Genomic DNA, 14,146 nt, shown 5'->3' with positions numbered 1-14,146 from the left:
CTAACTAAATGGAAAGCATAAACAGGAGGATCTTGGTTTAAGCAACAACATGAAAAAATTAAATGTACATACAGCCTTAATTATTTCTTAAGAAGTATAAAAAATTTTATCAATTTAAAGGATTACCTTCAAAGGACCCTAGACTCAGCTTAAAGAGGAACTAATCAAAATGAGGATCAATAAACTTTAATAATAGTAATCAAAGGGCCAGGAGTATGGCCTAGTGGTAGAGTGCTTGCCTACTATGCATGAAGCCCTGGATTTGATTCCTTGGTACCACATACACAGAAAATGCCAGAAGTGACACTGTGGCTCAAGTGGTATAGCATTAGCCTTGAACAAAAGTTCAATGATAGTGCCCAGGTCCCAAGTTCAATCCCCAGGACTGGCTAAATAAACAAACAAATAAATAAGAGACTGGAAAAAAATACAGTGACAGTAGATTAAAGCTACCAGAAGTAAATCTAAATTCAAAATGATATTTTAAAACCAATAACCTAATTGGATCCCATAGGAAAATACTAGGTAATCTATTATTATTAAATTCTTTTCTCTTTTTTTATTTTTTTATTTTTGCCAGTACTAAGAATTGAACTCAAGGCCTTGGGCTTTCTTGGCTTGCTTGCTCTGGGCTGATGCTCTACCACTTGATCCAAACTACTAGCCTGGCTTTTGGTTTTTCTGGCAATGGAGTCTTGAGGACATTTCTGCCTGGACTGGCTTCAAACTATAATCCTCCAGATCTCAGCCTCTTGAACAGGTAGAATTACAGGCATGAGACATGTGCGCCCAGCATCATTTATTCTATTTTTAACTAGTAAATGGGAGAAGGAGGAGGAAGAGGAAGAGGGGAAGGAAGGAAAGGAAAATAAGGAAGAAGGAAGGAGGAGAAGGAAGAAGGAAAGGAAGATAGATGACTGCTATCACACACTCTATTCTCAAAATACTTGGCATGCCTTTCCTATCCTTCATGGTAGCCAAATGTTTGATGGGGGAAATGCCTCTCTATAAATACATCCTAAACAGTCAAAGAAGTAATAGAGACAAACAAAATTATTTCCTTTTCTTTACTTGTCTCAACCTTAATCTCTTCGTTTCCTAAAACCCTGCCACATATTTTCTGTGCATACGTATAGCATAAGGGTTGCCCAGAGGTTTGTAGCTGTGCATACGTATAGCATAAGGGTTGCCCAGAGGTTTGCAGCTGCTTTGTGCCCACACTCATCGTCTCATGTATGGGCTCAACCAAGAATATAGTTATTCTGACCTCGATCTCAACTTCTTCACAACAGCCACACACCCTACCCCCCCAGCTGCTGCAAAGATGGCCACTTTCACTGACAAATGCTGCTAGGCACAGATATTACCCTTCCTCCACAGCAAGGAAGCAGCAAGGGTGACTGGTACTTACAATTGCCCCTCAGGACAGCCCTTCCCTGGCTAATCCAGCTAAGGGGTTGGCATAGGAAACAATTTCTACTGTTCCCTTGGTGCATACCTGTATCATATCAGCTTTTGAAGCATAACTGATTCTCAGATACCTTTCATTTGCACAATGCTAAATGTTGTTTTGCCAATTATGCCCATTCTTAGAGCTATCCTTGGGGAAGGGATGTGCTCAATTTATTCTGTTGTGCTTGAGAATCTCACTGCTGAAATGTCAAGTTTCTGTCCATCTAGGGACTCCTTTTCTGTAATTTTTCTTCACAGATTACCAAAGAAAGATCCACACCATTGTAACCTAGTTTTACAGTCTTGATTCTTTGGATTTTCATTCAGTGTATGTTTCAACATTTTCCTCTAGTTTCTGTGCTTTCTGAAGATAGATGGTTAGATTCAAAGCCTGGCTCGGACTGGCACTGGCTCTTTGTTAAGACCACAGACAGCACATAATATGCGTCGCCTCTTTGTGATCATGGCATTCACTGGTGCTTAATGCCTTTAAGCATTCGCTCATAAGGAGTTAAAAACAGTAACGCTCTAATCCTACCACCTCTTCACCATTTCTTAGCTGCAATACTTTTATAAAGAGTACTTCTAATAAGAAGTTATTCTGATATACAGCTCAAACAGGAAAAAAAACCTCTACTTTGTTATCTTCCTATTTTTTACTAAAATGAACATTAATTCTCTTAAAGTGAGTCAGTCTTTTAAAACATGTACCATTATTGGATTGATGATTCACTCATTTAGTTTTAGTCCAAGACACATGTTGTAACCAGATTTACTTATGATAGCTTTAACCTACTGTCACTGTATTTTTTTTTCAGCCTCTTATTTATTTGTTTATTTAGCCAGTCCTGGGGCTTGAATCAATGATTCACTCATATTTAGTTTTAGTTCATGTTGTAAGCATCCTATCTTCGGGCACCGTGTGCCTCTTCAACTTGGCTTGAGACTTCTGGCATGACCATGCTAACTACTTGGATAGCTTCCTGACTAACCTGATTACAAAGTACATTTCATGATCCAGTACTACAACTGTTTATCCCAGAAACTGCTTTCCTCTAGTGAGAAGTAGTATTTCCCAAGTTCACAGCCTTGATATTGGAGGTGCTTTCTGATGCTGGAGCAAACTACTATTTCTAGGCCTTTGAATAAACACACCAAGGAGATAGATAGGTAGCTGAACAGGTGAACAGAAAATAGAGCTAAGGGCTGGGAGTCTGGCCTAGTGGTAGATCACTTGCCTAGCATGCACAAAGACCCAGGTTCGATTCCTTGGTACCACATACATAGAAAAAAGCCAGAAGTGGTGCTGAGGCTCAAGTGGTAGAGCTCTAACCTTGAGAAAGTCCAAGGACAGTGCTCAGACCCTGAGCTCAAGCCCAGGACTGGAAAAAAAAAAAAAAAAGGAAAACAAAGCTAATTCTCTAATGATTTCTTAACTCATTCAATAGTCCCTGAATTCTTACAAGTTGGTTACAGCGTATCTATACTCTTTCTACTTGAAAGTCAACCTTTTCCGAACATAAAATCCTTCGTTCATTCTAAGAATTCTGTTATCCTCTTCATTTTCTTCTGGCATGAAACACGGCTGTCAAGAAAGTCTGAAAATAATCTAAATCTTCCTTCCCATATAAATAATATCTCTTCTTTTTCTATAAACCCAATGATTTCTTTTCCTTTCCTTTTTCCTTTTGGCAGCACTGAGATTTGAAATCAGGGCCTAATGCTTGCTAGGCAGGCACTCTGCTGCTGAGGCCAGAATCTATGTCAATTCATTGCTGTTGTTATTTTTCAAGTAAGGGCTCATTTCTTTTCACAGCGGCTGGCCTTAGACTGTAATCTTCCCTATGAATTCAATGTACCCAGGGTTGTAGATTTATACCACCACAACCAGCCTGTTTGTTGAGATGGTATTTTGTTAATAAATCACAAACTAACCTCAAACACGCTATCCTCCTGACAGCTCCCAAGTAGTTTGGGATTACAGACATGAGCTACTGCAATTAGATTATTCTTCTTCTTTTTCCTCCTCTTCCTCCTCCTCTTCTATTGTCTGTATTTCTAGGACTTTATCTTTAGGTTCATGATACTGTCCTTTAAATATAGTTCAAAATCTTTTTATTTGAAGAAAGTTGTCTTAACTTGTTTTACCATTTGTGTGTTTCCTCTGACTGGGTTTTCTTCTTAAGATACGTCTACTAATTATATATTCAATTTCCTTTGCTTCTGGTATTAAGTTTTTCAATTCTTTTTATATACTTTTCCTTTCAATTAGAAGGTTCTATTTTCTTTTACTTCTCTTCAGACAGATGGTATCTCTTATGATGCTTCTTGTTTAGTCTTCAAATCTAAAATGGATTGGGTCATTCTTTCCTGAGTTCTTCCAATTTAATCTCAAACTTAAAATTATGCTGGGTGTAGTGGCTCACGTCTGTAACCCTAGCTACTCAGGAAGCTGAGATTTGAAGATCATAGTTCAAAGCCAGCCTGGGCACTAAAGACCTTGAGACTTTTATCTCCAATTAATCACTAGAAAAGGGGAAATGGGGCTGTGGCTCCAGGGGTAGGGCGGTGGTCTTGAACTGAAGAGCTCAGGGACAGCATCCAGGTCCAAAGTTCATGCACCATGAAACCGCTCCCCCACACACAAAATTAGTTGTTATTTGGGTCTATATCCCCCTTTTTTTTCTAAAAATAATGGTGTGGGATTTGGCCTTGCTTCTTACTTTCTATTGCTTAATTTTAAGGGAGCCTTGCTCTCTGGGATTTCTGGTTTCTGTCCTCCCCCTCTTCCCCCTCTTTCATCTGGATTTTCCCTTTCCTTTGTCTGTGTCCCTGTACTACTCAATTGTGACTGCACTCCCACACAGTTTTCAACATAGGGCTCTGTCCCAAAAGGAAGCTTTGATGAGGCAGGTTTTATTTTTTTGGTTGGTTTTGGTAGTGCTGGGGATGAAATCCATAATTTCATGCTGGGTAGGCAAGTCTCTACCACTAAACCACCTCCCCAAGAAGTCTGGTGAGTTCCTGGGAATTGGACTGCACACATTGTCCATGTCTTCTCACGAGCATCCTGCACAGAGCATAATTCCTCTGCTCTCAGATTGGCTGGATGAGGTGGTTTTGGTTTTGTCTTGTTTTTACTACATCAGATACCCAATTCCTTCCTTCTGCACTGTTAGACATTTATATACTTTTGCTTCTCTATTCATTTTTTTCTGTCTTTGGGCTTATGCTCAGGGCTTTCGCACTGTCCCTCAGCTTGTTTCACTCAAGGCTAGCACTTTATCACTTTGATCCACAGGACCACTTCTAGTTTTCTGGTTGTTAATTGGAGATAAGAGTCTCTCGGACTTTTCTGACCAGCTGGCTTCAAACCACAATCCTCAGATCTCAGCCTCCTGAGTAGCTAGGGTTACAGTGTGAGCCATGGGTACCTGACTCTATTCATTTTTATTAAGAACATATAATTACTTGTGCAAGATTACTGTGTGTGTGTGTGTATATGTGTGTGTGTGTGTCTGTGTGTGAGGGAGAGAGAGAGAGAGAGAGAGAGAGAGAGAGAGAGAGAGAGAGAGAATGTTGTCTCTAGGTAATAGACTTAATAATTTTCACTTTTTTCTTTAAATATTTTTACACTGTCAATTTTTAACTGGTATCTATTTTCCTTATACAATGGGAAAAAAGGTTTTATTTCGTTCTTATTTTCTGATGCTGGGAATTGAATCCAGCACCTCAAATATGCTAAGTATATGTTTTATTACGAGCTACACCCTCCCATAGGCCAACTGTTTATTACACAAAGAATTAAACACCTGGGAAGAGCGATAGAGAGGTTGAGGTTTATGGTTTATAGCATAGGCAGTGTACATGTACAGAAATGTCACAATAAAAGTCTCCTGACAAATCCTTTTTGACCAAAATTTTTTATTTTTTCCAAAATAAAAGCTAAATGAATCTAATCTGATCTCTATATTATTACCATCCAGATCTAAGTCACAGCTACTCAGGTGGAGCTGAGGCGTAAAACTAGAAACACAAGCAAAGACAAGGAAGTGTTTGGCTTGGTTTGGGTTTTTTTAGTGCACTTTGGCAAACCTAATCAAAATCATATACTTTAAACCCCTCAAATGCTTTCATAGTTTCCATTTGACAACAGTTTACATAGATGGATGTGATAAGAACAAAATAAGGAAAGCCAGGAAAAAGCCCAGGGAAGAGAGAGCTAGCAGATTTGTAGAGTATCAGGTCAGTAAACCTTGCTAGGTGCCCTTAGTAGCAGTGAGTGGCAGGTTTTGTAAGTGACTATAAGACCCTTGCCACAACCTCATAGAAATAAACCAGCAATATTTACAGTTGAAATTCCTGAAGATCTGAATGGGATTAGCGAAAAGAAAATAAGCATTAGGGGGAGAATTACTGACACATAACTTGGAATGAAGCACAAAAGGAAATGGGATGTCAGCGGGCCCCTTCTCCTCTTTCAAGTTTCTTCTTGTACAGCTGGAAGGCCACAAGAAAACCAAATACCATCTTAACTACTTCAAACGTCTTGGCCATTCATTCCCTCTTCTAATGTTTTTTTCACTTTATCACCTATCGTTAGATATATTAAATGGGAGGGATGGAATGAAACTCAATCCATGATTTTTGTGCTTTGCTGTAAACTTTTTAAGGACTTTCCCAGGAATCCAATGTTTTATCCCATTACTATTTAATGCTTATGTCAATCTAAATAACTCAAGAGGGGAAACAGAGTAATAGTCTCAACTACAGATGATCTCAGAGCCACAAACTGTCAACTGATTTGTAAGGAAAACACTTGGCAGAAAAAGGTGTTTTTATAAAAAAAATAATAAACACAGAGCTGGGAATGTGCCTTAGTTGTAGAGTGCTTGTCTAGCATGCGTGAAGCCCTGGGTTTGATTCAATGGTGCCATATCAATAGTCAAACATGGTACTGTAAGTGGTAGAGTGCTAGCCTTGAGCAAATGAAACTCAGGGACAGTGACCACGCTCTGCGTTCAAGCTCCAGGACTGGCAAAAAATAAAAATTAAAAGAAAATAAATGCAATTATGTTTTTTTTATTCAGTATAACTTTTCTATTCTATTTTCACTGATAAAATTTAATTTACCTATTGTAGCTTTGTGCTAGGAACTTCATCCAGCTCAGGCAATGTAGTAGATGGTGGACCTTTAAGAGGGAGTGTAGAGGGAGATCCTGAGGTCACAGGAGGAACTGTGCTCAGAAGGGATTTCAGCAGCTCCCCGGGGGCCCTGAGCTCTCTCAGAAGCCAGTTGTAATCAAGACTATGCCTGACCTCTGAGTTGCTTTCTTGCTTCCTGCTTGAAAAGAATTTTTCCTCCCACACACATTCCCACTATTGTGCTACCATCTGCCATGAGGTCCTCACCAGAGCTGAGCCAATGCCAGACCCTTGCCTCCAGACTACAAAACTCTGATCAATCACCTTTCTCCCTCTCCCCCCTCTCTCAATAGAGTTAGCTTGCTTCCTTGGTGTTTCTCAGCTTATAATAATGCAAAGAGAAAAACTACTACACTGGCCAACTGCCTCAATACTATTAATCAAAAAATATATAGCATGCATGAAAATTAAGTAATGAAAGCTGTAGAAACTGTTTGGGCTTTGTTTGTTTAGTTTTGTGTGTGCGCGCAGATTCTGGGACATGAACTCAGCAGATTCTGGGACATGAACTCAGACAGTATCCCTGAGGTCTTGTGCTCAAGACTAGCACTCCACTACTTTCAGCCATAGCTCCATTTCCTTAAAATTGTTTTAAACGAGTATAGGGGAGAAATTACGATGGAAGAGATTACTTTGGGTAGATTATGTTGTATGTATATATAGAGGTATGAAATAAATCATTCCCTTGTATAAACACAAATCATATGTATGTTTTTAATTATATACACATTCATGTATATATATATTTTTTTCTCCTAGATACCATAATCCAAAGGAATTGTTTTTATATAAGAAAAAAGAACAACCAGGTGCTAGTGGCTCACTTCTGTAATCCTCAGGAGGCTGAGATCTGATGATCCCAGTTCAAAGCCAGCCAGGGCACTAAAGTCTGTGAGACTCTTATCTCCAATTAACCACCAGAAAACTGAAAGTGGTGTGCTGTGGCTCAAGGAGTAGGGCGGTAGCCTTGAGCTGAAGAGCTCATGGACAGCACCCAGGCCCAGAGTTCAAGCCTCATGACCAACAGAAATAAAGAAAGAAGGAAGGGAAGGAAGAAAGAAAGAAGGGAAAGAAGGAGGGAGAGAAGTAAGGAAGGGAAGCAGGGAAGCAAGCAAGCAGGCAGGCAGGCAGGCAGGCATTGTGGAAACAGCAAAAAGCATGGAACAATGTGAAAGGTCAGTGTGAAGGAGACAGAGAATACAACATCTGACTGTAGGTGTATTTCTGTAGCTGCTTTGAGTAGTGACTTTTGGCTTAGGATTCAATCCTTTTCCTCCTCGGCACTATCTTTAAAGACCTAACATTTTCCAGAAATAATTGTCCATAAGAATTTTACAATGTCAAAAGAGAAAAAAAATCTATTTTTAAAATATAATAATGAAATATAGGAAACAATTCATTTCCACACTTACCAAATGCTGGTGCACTAGAAATAGCAACTGGTTGCTGTTTCATGACAGGGGGAAGTGCAGAGGGGAGCTGATATCCTTGTAGCTTTAGTTTGATAAGCTTCATAGCTATGGAAAACTCCACTTGATCCATTCTTCCATCATTATTCATGTCAGCTAGAGCCCTGCAAACCAGCATAGACTCAGAACAACTGTGACCACAAAAGAACCCTTCCCAACCGCCACTCCCACTGACACAAAACAAAATCATCAGCTCCCTTCTCTAGGGAGAACAAACAAAATTTTACCAAGCAGTGCGGAAGAACTAAAGTATCGGCAAGGATTTCTTGAATGTAAGATACGTTTTACACTGCTACTTTTTATTACACAATCCAACAAGTAATTTTCAGCCTGACATTGAAAATTTTGTACTTTAGAGAAAAGAGGTTTCGTTTCTGATGAAATGTTCTAAAATTAGTGTTGGCTGCACAACTGTCAATATGCTACAGATCATTGATACAGTTTAAAAGGGAGAATTTCATTATGTGGAAAGAAAATCTGGTTAGGAAAAGAGCAGTTAGAATTATATTCTACAGATTCTTGTTTAAATTATATTCACTCTGTGCTGCTCTATAGACTTTATAACAGGCTATCCTTTACTGTATTATGGTCTACTATGCTGGAATACTGCTATTATTCTACATTTTCTTTGAGAGGCCTACCCTGCATACTGAGCTTACACTGTGCTTGCTCACACATATGCGGTCTGAGTGCAACTATTAGTGAATTTTTAAAGAAAGTATTTTCTCTTAAAGAAAAGCAAAAGGCAGCTGGGCGTGGTGGCTCACACCTGTAATTCTAACTACTCAGGAGGCTGAGATCTGAGGATCGAGGTTCAAAGCCAGCCACTAGAAAACTGGAAGTGCCACTGTGGCTCAAGGGGTAAGAGAGTAGCCTTGAGCTAAAAAGCTCAGGGACAATATCCAGGCCCAGAGTTCAAGCCCCATGACCCACAGAACAAAAAAAGAAAAGCAAAAGGTGGAAAAGGGCTTATAGTTGAAACTACATTGCACAATACATCTATACATACTCATGCTCGACAGTTAAATGAAAGGGTTGTTTGGACTTTATTTCTTCAATCCAGGCATTAAGAGTACAAGTTTTTTTCCCCAATCTTATGAAAAATTATCTTAGAAATATCAAATAAAGGCAAGTGAGTTCAATTAAAATTAATGCCATGATTAGCAATCTCTGAAACTGAACTGTGTTCAGGAATTATCTCCAAAGGAAATAAAATTTCACAAAAAGTAATCCTCTATTACTAGAGTGCAATCAAAAAAAAGGGCCGGGCTCGGTGGCTCACACCTGTAATTCTAGCTACTCTGGAGGCTGAGATCTGAGGATTGCAGTTCAAAGCCAGCCCAGGCACTAAAGTCTATGAGATTCTTATCAACAATTAACCATTGGAAAACGGGAAGTGGCACTGTGGCTCCAGGGGTAGGGTTGTACCCTTGAGCTGAAGAACTCAGGGACAGTGCCCAGGTCCAGAGTCCAAGCCCAACGACCAACAACAACAGCAAAAAAAAAAAAAAAAAAAAAAAAGCATGTGATACAACACACAACGAAAAAGGCATACAATGAAGACTCAAAATCTCCAACAGATATAACAACTGAAAACATAGAAACAATTATTTTGGAAAATACAGACAGCTCCTAAAGCAGGAAATGGTGGCCCGGAGCTGCCACAAGCAGTATGTTGCTCAAGCAAGGAATCCCAGCTCCCACCGTAGTCACATTCACTTGAGCACATATGTCATTTGCCAGTAGAATTTGTACTCTCTCTGTACAGATTGCTCATTCCTCGCTATGATGCAATTCCTGATCTATGCATGACTTTTTCTTGTCATTTTACAAGTACTTATGGCATGGGCCAAATTAACTATGGATTGTTAAAGTCTTTGTCTATTGATTTTGTCTTTACTGAACAGAAATGATATATTTATATCAAGTTTTACTGAAATCATACATTGATATATTTTTATCACAGTTTGTAAGTTTTCAGTCCTTAATTTTCTAAGATTGCATTACCTCATTACATTTTAATTGTGTGTGTGTATGTGTGTGTCATATAATCTCAACCAACTATATTTCTTTTACACAGATGCCTAACGTTTCCATCAGTATTTATTACCCAGACCATTTTCTTGCTGAAATAACATGTTTTACCATGGGTTAAATGTTCATAAGAAGTGAGATCTATTCCTGATTTTCTTTTCTAGTTGAGGAATTCCTAGGTCACACTAGCTCTGCAGTACACTCCTTGCTCTGAGGTAAGGCTTTTTCCATTTTGAAAACTTCTATTGATTATTCACAAGGGATGTTTTTCCCCCTTAAGTTTTAAGATCATGTTCTGTATTCTACACATAATCCTCTTGGGATCCAAATAATATTTTCTGTTTATCTAATTTTTAGAAAACTCACAAGTTTGCCCATCAAGAAAAAGAATGTATTCCTATTTTTTCAGTTCTTGATAATATTTTCTTCATGTAAAATAATAAACTTTCATTGATGTTCTATGGAATTTTATCATTTTTGCCAAAATTCTAAGTACAACATTACTCCTCATTTCCATGTTTAGATACATGTTAGTATACAGAAACATTTTAATTTTAAAAGTTATTTATAGACATCTTACCAAATGTCTATAAATCTCATTAAATTTTACACTAAAATATCTTAGTTCTAGTAAACCTACAATCACATAAGGAAAAACTAATACAGATCTTGATTCTGAAGCAATCCTATACCTTGCCATAGCATAAATTTTACTTTCAAAGTTTTCATTCTCTCTCTCTCTCTTTTAATCGGTTATGGGACTTGAACTCCCAGCCTGGGCATTGTCCCTGACCTCTTCAGCTCAAGGCTAGTGCTCTACCACTTGAGCCACAGTGCACTTCTGGTTTTCTGGTGGCTAATTGTAGGTAAGAGTCTCTCCCAGATTTTGCCCAGTTGGCTCTGGACCTTCAGATCTCAGCCTCCTGAGTAGCTAGAATTACAGGCGTGAGCTACCACTTATTAGTACGCATTTTAATAGAAAGATTTAGCTATTTCAAAAATGTTTCAGTGAAGGAAACATTAGTTAACATCAACATGCATGCTTCAGAATTTAGTAACTTTAAAACGAACAGTTAGATGCCCACTGTCTATTCCCCACACTGACTGGGAATGAGATTAGTTGGGGGAGAAGAGGCTTTCTCGTAATTGTTTAATTAGAATAATGTAATGTTTCTAAAAACCTGTCCACCCAAGTGCCTCTATAAGTAAAAAAGAACACGTAACCCTCAAGTTTTACAGGCTAAATTAAACCACTTCCAATTCCAATATTTACTCAAGTTTGTAGTTCTCAGTTTTTCCTCAGTTCTAAAAGTGTGACTGAGTCAGATGCTGGAGGTTCACACCTGCAGTCCTAGCTTCTCAGGAGGTCGAGGCATGGAGGATCATGGTTTGAAGTCAGCCCAGGCAGAAAAGTCCGTAAAACTCCAGCTCCAATTAGCTAGCAAAATGCCAGACTAGAGGCATAATTCAAGTGATAGAATGCTAGCCATGAGCAAGAGCATGAGATCCTACGTCCCAGTCTCAGAATTAGCACACACACACACACACACACACACACACATACACACACACACACACACACACACACACACACACACACCTGTTGAGATTCCTTGGTGGGTGACAGAAAACTCAAACATTATACACATTATATAAAAATATAATGTTTTCCACAAAGCCCAGTTTCTCTCTCTCTGTCTCAGTGTACTACACCACTGCCGGCAATTCAGTTTCCTAGGTTTTTCTGTTGGGTGTGTGTGCACGCGCGCGCACGCGCACACACACACACACACACACATACACTAGCTCTGTCATCCATTTAAGCCCACTTGCAATTATTTCTCCAATCAACTTGTTTCTGTTAATTTCCCCAAAGTCTAATGGTAAGGCTGACAATAATGAAATCCAATTTGCAAAACTTCAAAGTATATGCTAAACCCAGAAAATAACTGCTGCATGTATCTGACTCTTGAAACAAACCACCTCCATAAGCTTGACATTAAAGCTGGCCTAACAACAGAGAGTACTGAGATGAGAGATTAAGCAGATATACACTGGATAACCAAGGTAAGCTTTTTTATTTGGTTTATACAAATAAACCACACACATTCTTGGCTACTTTTGAGGGCAAAGTACTGCAAGTCACAATGTAAGGGAAACGATGTAAACCACTGCTCTTTTACCCAGCAAATGCACCACTGGGAATTTACCATGATACATTTCATTTCCAACAACACAAAAGCACATATCCATAAACTCACCCAATTCTGCATTACCTATAATTACAAAATATTGGAAATAACCTAAACTCATGAACACAGGACACTGAATTAATAAACACATGACACTGAATGAGCACTATGTAAATGTTAAAAGAAAATGAAAATGATCTCTACAGATGACCTGTACAAAATCATTGGTCCTCATGGAAAATGTTACCAGAGAGCACCCAAGCCCTGAGTTCAAGCCCTAGTTCCACACAAAGTATGGGGGGAGGAAGTGGAGGAAAGGGTGGAAGAGTTTGGTGGGTCTGAACTTTATCTCTTTGTATTACAGAGTTAAGGGAGAAGGCCCCATCACATTCACTGAAGCTGAATGTACAGCTCAGGCTTATCACAGGTTACTCATCTCCCACTTCGTACCTTCTAAGCTAAAGGAAAGACCAAATAATGCAGGTGATTCAGTCAGTTCATTTGTCCATTGATCCATTCAAAAAAACAACTGGGAGGCATGACCTAAGTCTAAGTACTGTATAGGATTTGGAGTTTAAACTAGATTCCTAGGTCAAAGACTGACTACATACCTCTTTGAACAGTGACTACAAAATAAAACCTTATCAAGTCATCATCTACAGAGGATCTAGAACTACATCAAGGGCAGAAGAAATGCTAAGTGCAAGCTGGGAACAGTGGCTCACACCTGTAATCCTAGCTACTCAAGAGGCTGAGATCTGAGGATCGTGGTTCAAAGCCAGCCCAGGCACAAAAGAACCTGAGACTCTTTTCTCCAATTAACCACTAGAAAATGGGAAGTGGGGCTTGGCTCAAGGGTAGGGTGGTAGCCTTGAGCTGAAGAGCTCAGGGACAGTGCCCAGGTCGAGTTCTAGCCCCATGACCTACCCCCCCCCCCCGCAAAAAAAATGCTAAGTGCAGTACCTGAAGATAAAAGAAACTGAATCACTTTAAAAATAGAAAAGTCATCTACTGAGGTCAGAAATAAAGAAATAAAACAAGACATGGGGGAAAAGCCAAAATCAGACCACCTTAGGACTTGTAGCCTTGGTAATGACTTTCAATGGAGAGTGTTAGCCATATTTACTTTTTATGTTTGCTTTCTTGTTATGCTGAGGATCAAGCCCAGTCAGAAAACAGTAAGTGGGGCAAGTAGCTCTACTAAGAAACCATTACTTTTTACAAATGCATTACTTAAAAAAATCACAGTGCCAGGAGTTTGGCATTGTGGTGAGGCACAGTGCCTCACATAGATGAAGACCCGGGTTTGATTCCTCAGCATCATATGTACATAGAAAAGCTGGAAATGGTGCTGTGGCTCAAGTGGTAGAGCATTAGACTTGAGAAAACCCAAGGGCAGTGCTACGGCCCTGAGTTCAGTCCCCAGGACTGGAAAAAAAAATAGATTAGATAGATAGATAGATAGATAGATAGATAGATAGATAGATAGATAGATAGATATAATTCACTTGCTATTTGGAAAATGATATTTCTTGATGGGCATTGAAGAGTAATCTAGGCATTCAAAAGTGGGCAAAGATAAGATGACAGATCAGGATGGCAGCAGTGGTGGCAGAGGGTGTCCAGATTTAGGATATAATCCCTAAAAGGAGGCATAAGAAATGCTATGGATTGATATACAAAGGGAAGAAAAGAGATGAATCAGGCATAACTCCCAGTGGTTGATTTGGGAAAAGGGGCAACAAAGCCCAATATCATGAGCTGAGATGTTAAAGACTTGAGAATAAGTGTTCA

At 39.2% G+C, this 14,146-nt stretch overlaps 1 protein-coding gene across 4 annotated transcripts in view; it reads right to left on the bottom strand.

Annotated features, from left to right (window-relative positions):
- Positions 1–14,146, bottom strand: part of Itsn1 (intersectin 1) — a 181,109-nt gene that overhangs the window by 111,018 nt on the left and 55,945 nt on the right. For all 4 annotated transcript variants that reach the window (XM_090349060.1, XM_090349067.1, XM_090349046.1 and 1 more), the window contains exon 5: positions 8,070–8,230. In XM_090349060.1, the coding sequence (XP_090205186.1) occupies positions 8,070–8,230 (161 nt within the window). The remainder of the gene's footprint in view (positions 1–8,069; positions 8,231–14,146) is intronic.

Source organism: Megascapheus bottae, chromosome 1, assembly GCF_031878675.1.
Source record: "Megascapheus bottae isolate mThoBot1 chromosome 1, mThoBot2.hap1, whole genome shotgun sequence".
In the NCBI taxonomy this organism is placed as follows: domain Eukaryota; kingdom Metazoa; phylum Chordata; class Mammalia; order Rodentia; family Geomyidae; genus Megascapheus; species Megascapheus bottae.
Note: the sequence above shows the minus strand (reverse complement) of the source record. Positions and strands in the feature narration are given on the sequence as shown.